Source organism: Pocillopora damicornis, chromosome 12 (genome assembly GCF_964200805.1).
Source record: "Pocillopora damicornis chromosome 12, jaPocDami1.2, whole genome shotgun sequence".
Taxonomy (NCBI): Eukaryota; Metazoa; Cnidaria; class Anthozoa; order Scleractinia; family Pocilloporidae; genus Pocillopora; species Pocillopora damicornis.
This window is the reverse complement of record NC_142681.1, coordinates 16,132,992-16,144,571: the sequence shown is the minus strand read 5'-3', so window position 1 is coordinate 16,144,571 and position 11,580 is coordinate 16,132,992. Positions and strand designations below refer to the sequence as shown.

The 11,580-nt window shown below is 39.2% G+C and overlaps 1 protein-coding gene and 1 long non-coding RNA gene across 2 annotated transcripts in view; one reads left to right on the top strand and one right to left on the bottom strand.

The window, feature by feature from the left end:
- The window catches only part of LOC149036729 (uncharacterized), a 57,563-nt gene that overhangs the window by 37,432 nt on the left and 8,551 nt on the right, over nucleotides 1–11,580 (top strand). Inside the window, exon 3 of the mRNA XM_089189610.1 lies at nucleotides 9,608–11,580. This exon is cut by the window's right edge and continues 1,772 nt beyond it. Within this exon, the coding sequence (XP_089045736.1) occupies nucleotides 9,608–11,580 (1,973 nt within the window). The remainder of the gene's footprint in view (nucleotides 1–9,607) is intronic.
- On the bottom strand, nucleotides 1,894–6,206 carry LOC149036730 (uncharacterized). The gene is made up of 3 exons (XR_016181746.1): nucleotides 4,168–6,206; nucleotides 3,022–3,113; nucleotides 1,894–2,788 (listed from the first exon to the last, which is right to left on the bottom strand). It is a non-coding gene; the product is annotated as an uncharacterized LOC149036730 (long non-coding RNA).

Below are 11,580 nucleotides of genomic sequence, written 5' to 3'. Positions count from 1 at the left end.
GAGAGCGTGCGAACTATCTCGATTATTTTATAACCATCACTAGTTACAAAAGTGTGACGTCCAAAACCGAATTACAGTCACTTGGCTTTTTCAGTAGTTTTGGCTTTGATCATGCAAATCACACCTGCTAGAAAATGAAAAGTTCACGAAGACAATGAGTCCATTATCACGCAAAGATAGCTTAGCGTTAAAAAAAAATAGACTTAGGTTGTACTGTGGTCGATCTTGTGATGAAAATCAAACCTTTCAAAGGGGTAAACACTGAAACCTGACATTTCCTGTTGAAAAAGAATAACATTTTTCATTTTTCATGTTCAATTACATCATGAGCGATAAAAGTGTGACGTACGAAACCAAAATACTGTGTACTTATTGATGGAGTGGTAGGGGCGCAGCGAGGTCCTTTCTTCATGACCCTGAGCTTAATATTTTCTTCACTGGCCCCACCAAATTCGGTCAATGAGCATTTTATCATATGACCACTAACTGTTAAAAATTTCAACCTAAATGGAACGCGATAGACGGGCACACGGGCACACAAGAAGTATGCAATTTAAAACTTTTCCCTTTATTTCGATAAGCCCAGAGGGATGGGGGGGGGAGGGAATAACCTAAACACACGTGATCTGGATACCTAAAATACTGTGACAGCGGAAGTTAGGAAGGTTGGGAAAAGTAATTCGTTATTTTTGTTGTTTCATTTTGAAAGCATCAGCCACACTGTCAACATCTTGGTAAGTGCGATTGAAAATCTTTCCTAGTCAGTCGGTTTTTATCAGCTTTAGTTATTTAGTAACTGTAGAGAGGTAAGGCACTTATGGCAAAGCCCAGTACCTACTTTTTTGATCTTTATGTTTGCGATACGTCACGTTTCGAGTGTTAGTCCTTCGTTAAAGCGGTTGATGGCGCGATTGAATCGTCACCACGGCGAAATAAATTGGTTTTACGGCAACTTTTTCAAATCTCTGTGGCTTTATACCGTATGATTTATCCTCATTAACTAAAATAAGGTTATTGAGTATTGTACAATTTGAGAACTTGATGATCATAAAACTGGATTGTCCCACGTTGATGTAGGAAATCCGTAGTGCTTCATTACGTGGTTTTCCGGTGGCTACGATCTCCACTAGCTATTAACTTGACACTTTTTAGGAGGGTTTAACGATCGATTCCAAGATTGCGGTAGACTCCAATTGAATCTCCGTTTTCTACTTGTACACAAATGTTTCATGGTCGAGATACTATTCGCTTAAGTTTTTAGATACTAGCGGCGGGTTCTACGGTACATATGTTTCTAAACGCCGTAATCCCTTTCTTTTTTCTGTCTGTTTAAGCGCCAGTCTCGCATAAGAAGATAAGTCATGACGCTGCGAACTCATGAAGAGAGATGTTTTAATTTTGTCAGAGAAACTAAAACTTTCTTAAATTCACTGTTATTGCATACAGAGTATAAGCGTACTTTTGCGTTGAACGGATGCTTCATATCCTCACCGTAAAATCGCTTTCTTCAAACCGTTATGGTTTCATACAATATATTTCAACCTCATTATAACTAAGATTGTTCGGCATTGTTTAGTTTGAGAAACTGATGGTTTCCACAATCACGTGATCAAAAACTAAATTCAATCTTATATTAAGGCATATTTATAATGCAGAATGTCTTTTACCGATGTCAGCAGTGGCGGCCAAAGCTCACTTCTCGAGGAAACGCAAACGATTAATTCATGAAAGCGTCACGCGTTGTGTGACTTGGTGCTAAGTTACGAGAGTTGAACATGTTATAAAAAGAGGAAGATGTTTCATTTTTGGTCCTAAAATCCGTCATTAGTCAGAAAAGTGTGACGAGCTCAACCGAAATACAGTCACTCAGTTTTTTTTAGCAATTCTGGCTTCGATCATGCAAATCACACCCGCTAGAAAATTAAAAGTTCACGAAGACAATAAGTCGATTGTCACGCAAAGATAGGTTACCGTTTAAAGAAAGAAACTTAGGTTGTACTGTGATCAATCTTGTGATGTAAATGAAAGCTTTAAAAGAATCAACACTTAAGCTTGTCGTTCCCCATGAAAAATAGAATAACACTTCTCATTTTTCATGTTCAATTACATCGTTAGGGATAAAAGTGTGACATACAAACCCAAATACTGTGTACTTATTGATTGAGAGGTAGGAGCGTAGCGAGGTCCTTGCTTCGTGACCGAGAGCCTAATATTTTCCCGTCCGGCCCAACAAAACTCAGTCAATAAACATTTTATCACATGACCACTAACTGTTGAAAATTTCGACCTAAATAGGACGCGATAGACGGGCATACGAGCACAAATTTTTTTTTGTTTGTTTGTTTTTTTTTTTTTGTCTAGCGGCGAATTCTACAGTACATATTTTTCTAAACGCCGTAATCCTTTTTTTTCTCTGTTTAAGCGCCAGAGTCTCGGGTAAGAAGATAAGTCATGACGTTGCGCGCTCACGAAGAGGACTGTTTTAATCTCTTGATAGAAATTAAGACTTTCTTAAATTCAATGTTACTGCATACATAGTAAAGGCGTACTTTTCCGTTGATCAGATGCTTCATATCTCTACCGTTAAATGGCTTTCTTAAAACCGTTAAGGTTTTATATAATATATTTCAACCTCATTATAACTAAGATTGTTCAGTATCGTTTAGTTCGAGAAACTGATGGTTTCCACAATCACGTGATCAAAAACTAAAATCAATCCTATATCAAGACATATTTATAATGCAGAATGTCCTTTACTGATGTCAGCAGAGGCGGCCCAAGCTCACGTCTAGAGAAAAAGCAAACGATTAATTCATGAAAGCGTCACGCATTGTGTGACTCAGTAGTCACTCACAAGAAATGAACACTTCCTAAAGAATTGTATGGGGAACCAAATATGGTCGATTTGAAGTAGTAAAAGTGTGACGTGCAAAACCGAAATAGATTCACTGCGGAGTAAACTGCTGATCGGTTTTCCATACCAGTTCATGAAAAGTTGATTATCTCTCACAGCAAGCTTACCGTTTAAAGAAAGAAGCTTTGGTTCTATTGGTATCGATCTTGTAATGAAATTTTAATTTTGGAAATGGATGGACACAGAAGCTTGACGTTTCCTGTGAAAAAAGAATGAAATAAGTTATTTTATACATATGTTCAATCCAGCAGTGGTTATAAAGTGTGACGTACGAAACCGAAATTCATTCGTTTGAGATGGAACACTTAAATCTTCGGAGTAAATGTTGATTCGCCCTCCAGATCCCCCTCTCATTAATTCGCCATTAGTATTCGAATTCCGTTTTGAATTTTCGAAAGTCGCATGAAAACTGGGGAGTTTAACTCTCACTATCTTCTGCAAGGTTAGAGATATATTTATGATTTGTACTAACACTTTGTGAAATGAGAATCACTAGTTCACGTCTCGTACATAATGAATCACTTCAGGAAAAAGAAACATACCATTTTGATCTTTTTCTCGATCGTATTTGATAATTGATCAGTTCTTATTCTCAGTAATTTTGTTAAACACTTTTAATCACAGTTTTCATTTTTCCTAATCACAAATTGGCAGAAACAGTGTTTGATAGACGGTCTTAATCTTAATAAGATTAACCGTGAGCCGTAAAACGGCCAAAAAAATTAGCAGTTAAACACTTTTCTGGTAAAAATTTATGGAACGAGTTGTTAAACATTTCTGGTAACAACTTATGGAATGATGTTAACCGTTACTCGTAAAATGGCCAAACTTTTAACCGTTAGCCGTAAAGCCATCACCCCGAAAACGAAATTTGTCCGCATTTCGAGAAATCGGGTAATGTTGACATCAATACTAAATTAAACGGGAAGCAAGCTTGTCAAGCTGGCAATTGTTTGTTATTTTTTAAAGACATAGAAGAACCTAAGCCATATATAATTTTTATCATTCAAATGATCGCTGGGTGTTAATGCCCTCTAGTTGCAAGTTTCTTGCGATTGTCTGAGGAAAAGAGGAAACAAAAAGGTTGAAAAGCACTATTGCCATTGGGAGTTTTCTGGAAAGTCCCCTCCGGATGCGCGGATCCTACAACGTAACTGTAGTCCAGTCCATTTCCCCCACCTCTCTTCCCTTCTCAAAAGAAATATTAAGGACTATTAAGTATAACTACTGATTATTACTGAAAGTCAAGCTACCTCCTCATTTACTTGTTGCCATATTTCAGTCATTGGATTAACACCTTCAAAGGTAAGACCAGTGATGTGGTTATGTTCAAGCAAATTACCGATCCACTCCGTCCGTTTTCTTTTTTTTTTTTTTTATCAATTATCTCAGTTGCTATTTTTGTCTTCGATCATGCAAATCACACCCTCAAGAAAATGAAAAGTGCACGTGTACAATGGGTCAGTTTTTACGCACAGATAGCTTACTGTTTAAAGACAGAAGCTTTAGTTGTACGCTCAATCTTATCGATCTCGTGATGCAAATCCTAACGAACTAAAAGGGACGAACACTGAAGCCTGGCGTTTTCGAATAAACAAAGTAAGATGTGTCATTTTTGGATGCTCAGATCCATCATTAGTTAGAAAAGTGTGACGTGCCAAACCAAAATACAGTCACTAAGTTTTTTTAGAATTTTTAGCTTCGATCATGCAAATCACACCCGCTAGAAAATGAAAAGTTCACGAAGACAATGAGTCCATTATCACGCAAAGATAGCTTAGCGTTAAAAAAGAAACTTAGGATCGATCTGTTCCACGTTCAATTACATCGTGTGTGATAAAAGTTGGACGTACAAAACCGAAATACTGTGTTCTTATTAACTGAGTGGTAGGGCCGGAAGGAAAATTATTTGGCTCGGGGTCATGACCTATGGACCGAGCGCAGCGAGGCTCAAGCTTCATCACCCAGAGCCAAATATTTTCTCCACTGGCCCCACTAAATTCGGTCAATAAGCATTTTATCATATGACCGCTGACCATTTTCAACGTTAATGGGAAGCGATAGACGGGCATGCGAACGCACAAAAATTATGCAATTTTATTTCAAGTAGCCTAGAGCAGGAGGGGAATAACCAAACACACACGTGATCTAGATACCTAAAACGCCGTGACAGCGGAAGTTCGAAAGGTTGAGAAAAGTGCGGAGTGTAATTCATTACTTTTGTTGTTTCATTTTGAAAGAATCAGCCACATTGTCAACATCTTGGTAAGTGCGATTGAAAATCTTTCCTATTCACTCGGTTTTTATCAGCCTTAGTCATTTAGTAACTGTAGAGAGGTAAGGCTCTCATGGCAAAGCCCAGTAGCTGCTTTTTCGAGCTTTGTTTTTGCAATATGTAGTTATGTCTCGTTTCGAGCGTTAGCCTTTCATTTAAGCGGTTGATGGCGCGATTGAATCGCCACCACAGTGAAATAAATTCGTTATCCAGCAGTCTTTTCAAATCTCTGTAGCTTTATACCGTTTAATTTATCCTCATTAACTAATGTTATTGAGTATCGTTTAATTTGAGAAACTGATGATCATAAAACTAAAATCAGACCTTTATTTATGTTGTGGACTGTCCCTCGCTGAAGGAAATCCGTGGTGCTTGATCAGGTGGTTTTCCAGTGGCTGTGACTCTACATCAGCTATCAACTTGAATCTGTTTAGGAGGGTTGAACGAACGATTCAGAGATCGCATTAGATTCGAAATGCCATATTTCTACTTGTACACAAGCGTTTCATTGTCGAAATACCCTTCACTTAAACCTTTGGATACTAACGGCGGGTTCTGCGGTACATATTTTTCTAAAGCCGTAATCTGTTTCTTTTTTTTCCGTTTAAGCCCCAGAGTCTCGCACAGGAAGATAAGTTGTGAGGCTGCGCGCTCACTAAGAGACATGGTTTAATTTTCTCAGAGGAGTGAAACTTTCTTAAATTCACTGTTATTGCATTCATAGTATAAGCGTATCTTACCGTTGAACGGATGCTTTATATTTCCACCGTTAAATTTCTTTCTTCATACCGTTAAGGTTTTATACAATATATTTCAACCTCAGTAGTTAAGATATTGTTAGGCATTGTTTCATTTAAAAAACTGATGGTTTCAATAATCACGTGATCAAAAACTAAAATCAATCCCATATAAAGATATATTCATAATGCAGAATGTCCTTTACTGGTCCAAGTTCATGTCTCGAGAAAAAGCAAACGATTAATCTATGATAGCTTCACGGGTTGTGTGACTTATGTGTTAAGTTATGAGCGAAGTTATGAGCGTTGAACACGTTATTAAGAATAGAATGGGGAGCCAAATATGGTCGATTTATCACGAGAAATATTTCGAGAAATCAACATTTAACACGTAAAATCAATAAAAGTACACACATCTTGTGTGTCCATATTAGTTTCTGGCGATTTCTGCCGTTTTAAGCTTACTTTGCCATCGCTGTTATTCCCATCCCCACAGTGACACCTCGCATTAATCGAGCGTCCCAATCAACCAAGCAGACAGCTGTCCCCGTGATAGGTCTGCAATTCCTGATCCATAATAGGAATGCACGATAGAAGCGGCACCAGGATCGTGCATGCTATACCACTGGAACATACCACAGAAACCTTTTCCAGCCGCTCGATAATTGTTGATGACTTCCCTTACCACAGTAGACTTACCAGTTCCCCCCTTGGCCAGTCCCTAAAAAGTTATGACCCTTACAAGCCAAGCATACAATCTCCGCCCGTCCGTGAGATAAGTGAACGCTCATATTGACGACATGCTAATAACCACCAAACTACTCTACTGAATATTATGGAGAACGAGTTGTCACAGGAAGAAAAATTATGAAATAACATAATGAACATCACTTGACGATCTGCGTGCTCAAGGAATTGGCTGAACTAATAGAAATTTTATTGTCCTTTACAATGAATTTCTGGTGGCTAAATAGGCATTAACACCAATATAACTGTAAGGGGATAGATTAAGGGTAATTCGGCCAAATCTTGCAGGCTTTTCTTTTTATCCAGAAGTTTAGTGACATCACCTTGGAAAGGTAAATGCAATCAACGGTAGGGCATCATGTGGACAATTGTGTGATCATCTCGGTAATGAACCAAAAGAACGGTGTTTCAATAAAATCGAGCGAGGGAATTTCCAGTACAAACATTTTGAACGGTACATTATTTAAACTGTCGAATAGTTCTCGAGAAAACTAGAGCAATTTTCTCATTAATCATTCTTGTATTATTCATGAATAAGAAATAAAATAGAGTGATCCTAATGGTCTGCATTGCACATACGTTTTGACAGCCGGTTTAACAAAATCAATAAACTAAGAATGGGGAAACTAGAACTTATATTGTAGACTATTCCTTTCTGATTCCTTTCTGATTTCTATTGATTTCCATGGATTTTTCATTAGCTGAATTTGCATTTTATTCTTGTCTTTTTTTTGTTTTTTTTTTCATCAAAGCGAATAATGCCTCAAAAATAAATCAGCGAGTAAGGCTATGACACATGGCAGCAGTTTGTTTCCTTTGAGAAAAGGTAGCTTCCTTACCTCACAATACATGATATAACCAAGCCTCTTATTCTTCAATCTTCTTCATTGACTGAATCAATGAGCTTCATTATCAATTAAGAAGGGACTCTCTTTTCCCATTTCTTTCTGTTTCCGGTTTCCTAATTATCTGCCTTAAGAAAGTTGAGACACTGGGAAGAGAAATTTTTTTAGTTTCCTCATGCGATGAGAAAGACCAGAAGTTCTAGTTCGATCACAAATCCTGTGACAAATTCTTAGTAACAATGAAACTTTTTGATTTTCAAATATGAATGTAGTTTAAGTCAGGCACAACTGTCTATCACCTGAGTGAAATGTGAACAAAGGTAGAAAAAACTGAATATTAAAACCAAAACTCTTAGTAATTTTTTTTTTTATGCGATTATCATTTGGTATCTATTTGTATGAGCTTTCTTAACATTGATTTATTATATTCCAATTGTAACTGTTTTAAAACTACAGTTAATTCCATTGTCATTCCTTTAAGCCCATTTGCGGATAATCTTTAAGTTCTCTTTGAAGTTTGTAAGACTTTTCACTAATCTTCAGACTGCTCCAACATCGAGGATGTACATAATAGATTTTTGGCTTTTAACGTTCACTCACAAAAAGATGAAAGACAGAAATCGGTAGCAATATAATTCAACCTAAGGGCAAAATGTTTCTTTTACATCACGTGACGAGATGAAGGAACCAAAAAACTTAGGTCAAAGTATAATATATAGATTTAGCCAAGCCTAAAAGCGGAGCTCGTATCTTTTTTTTCCCCGCACGTCTCAAGGGCACAACGCCTTGCCCCGGCCAGGACTAGAATCCGGGTCGCCCAACTCGCAGCCCAGTGCACTGACCACTGAACTACTGGACAAAGCCGTGGCGTTGGCGTACCCGCGGTACAGCTGACCACGCATGTTAAAAGAAGCACCTTGTACGGTCGTACGGTCGTACATCCAAATTTTTTCGGCTTGATGGGCTACAACTATTTTGCATAATTTTGGGGCTACGCTCTGCGAGCTCCGCTATTATTTACGACAGTGACCCAGTGAGTTAAGTCTAGTTTCTACGGTTCGCTTACCTGCGAGTTAACAAAGTTGATGTACTTCAACACGGAAGCTGAGTCAGTTCAGTGGTAAACTTGGTCTGCTGTCATTTCCAATTCTTCTCCAATAATTCTGGAGAGCCTTACGCAGATAACACTGACTGTCAGTTCCAATATTGGAATTGAAATTTCATGTATGGGACTTGCTTCTTCCATGACAAATGCACAGTGAACTTGGTTAATGACATTTTTCAAACGGAAGTAAACGACGGCTGAAATTCATTATCATGGCCAATTTACATTGTCAACTAAGTTGGTAAAGCCAAATAGTTTTTTAATACCCTACCAAAGTTTCTTCAAAAACTTACCCCGTTGTTTATAGAAACTATGCATGTGGAAAGTTCTCATTGCAAAAGTTAAGATAAAGTCTGTCAGTTTTTTTTATCTTTGTCCAATGACTTTAAAGTCAAGTAATGTTCTGCAAAAAAACTTGAGGAAAATAAAAAGTTGACCAACCGACTTCTTCACTTTTTTGTTTTTAAGTGGATATTGTGAATTCTAACACTTTCAGCTTGTTACAAATAGTTTCCGGGTGTAATCGACCCAGCCCGTTTTTGTAACTTAACATGTGTGTTCCTGTTTGAAGTGACTCGTTATTAATCAAGATTATCGACCATTTAGTATTGTGTTACTAAAAATAATGTTTCCCTGATAACAGTTGAGGATTGCAATGGAAACGTAACAGCAGAAGCCATGACACCTTTCATGAGCCTCGCCTTATTTGTTGCCCTGTTCCTGCTCAACTCAGATCGCATTCAGAAAGCCATTGAGATATGCAGCGAATGTTTGATTTTGCTTAATGGCACCGATCAAAACAGCAAAGACCAATTTGATTCAGCACTGCTACAATTTTACAGCGACATCTATACCATTCTTTTCAGCGCTTATCGTCATATCTCTGACTACATAAGTGCGAAAAGATACGGAAGGAAACTGTTTGACTTATACAGAGGGTATGGAAATATGCTTTATAAACTTGGCGAAAGCCTAAAAGCAAAGGAATATTTTGAGAGGGCCCTTGCCATAACAACCAAAATTGGCGACAGACGAGGGGAAGCATCATGTTATGGAAACCTAGGTACTGTGTTTAGGTCGCTTGGCCAATACGACAAGGCTGAAGAGTATCTCCAAAAAGCGCTTGTCATCAGAACTGAAATTGGCGACAGACGAGGGGAAGCATCATGTTATGGAAACCTAGGTACTGTGTTTACGTCGTTTGGCCAATACGACAAGGCTGAAGAGTATCTCCAAAAAGCGCTTGTCATCAGAACTGAAATTGGCGACAGAAAAGGGGAGGCAACTGACTATGGAAACCTAGGTACTGTGTTTAGGTCGCTTGGCCAATACGACAAGGCTGAAGAGTATCTCCAAAAAGCGCTTGTTATCACAACTGAAATTGGCGACAGAGGAGGGGAAGCATCATGTTATGGAAACCTAGGTACTGTGTTTACGTCGCTTGGCCAATATGACAAGGCTAAAGAGTATCTCCAAAAAGCCCTTCTCATCACAACTGAAATTGGCGACAGAGGAGGGGAAGCATCATGTTATGGAAACCTAGGTACTGTGTTTGAGTCGCTTGGCCAATACGACAAGGCTGAAGAGTATCTCCAAAAAGCGCTTGTCATCAGAACTGAAATTGGCGATAGACAAGGGGAAGCATCATGTTATGGAAACCTAGGTACTGTGTTTACGTCGCTTGGCCAATACGACAAGGCTGAAGAGTATCTCCAAAAAGCGCTTGTCATCACAACTGAAATTGGCGACAGAGAAGGGGAGGCAACTGACTACGGAAACCTAGGTACTGTGTTTGAGTCGCTTGGCCAATACGACAAGGCTGAAGAGTATCTCCAAAAAGCGCTTGTCATCAGAACTGAAATTGGCGACAGAAAAGGGGAGGCAACTGACTATGGAAACTTAGGTACTGTGTTTAGGTCGCTTGGCCAATACGACAAGGCTGAAGAGTATCTCCAAAAAGCGCTTGTTATCACAACTGAAATTGGCGACAGAGGAGGGGAAGCATCATGTTATGGGAACCTAGGTACTGTGTTTACGTCGCTTGGCCAATACGACAAGGCTGAAGAGTATCTCCAAAAAGCGCTTGTCATCAGAACTGAAATTGGCGACAGACGAGGGGAAGCATCATGTTATGGAAACCTAGGTACTGTGTTTGAGTCGCTTGGCCAATACGACAAGGCTGAAGAGTATCTCCAAAAAGCGCTTGTCATCAGAACTGAAATTGGCGACAGAGAAGGGGAGGTAACTGACTATGGAAACTTAGGTACTGTGTTTAGGTCGCTTGGCCAATACGACAAGGCTGAAGAGTATCTCCAAAAAGCGCTTGTTATCACAACTGAAATTGGCGACAGAGGAGGGGAAGCATCATGTTATGGAAACCTAGGTACTGTGTTTAAGTCGCTTGGCCAATACGACAAGGCTGGAGAGTATCTCCAAAAAGCGCTTCTCATCAAAACTGAAATTGGCGACAGACAAGGGGAAGCATCATGTTATGGAAACCTAGGTACTGTGTTTCGGTCGCTTGGCCAATACGACAAGGCTGAAGAGTATCTCCAAAAAGCGCTTGTCATCAGAACTGAAATTGGCGACAGACGAGGGGAAGCATCATGTTATGGAAACCTAGGTACTGTGTTTAGGTCGCTTGGCCAATACGACAAGGCTGAAGAGTATCTTCGAAAAGCGTTTGTCATCAGAACTGAAATTGGCGACAGAAAAGGGGAGGCAACTGACTATGGAAACCTAGGTACTGTGTTTACGTCGCTTGGCCAATACGACAAGGCTGAAGAGTATCTCCAAAAAGCGCTTGTCATCAGAACTGAAATTGGCGACAGACAAGGGGAAGCATCATGTTATGGAAACCTAGGTACTGTGTTTACGTCGCTTGGCCAATACGACAAGGCTGAAGAGTATCTCCAAAAAGCGCTCGTCATCAGAACTGAAATTGGCGACAGACAAGG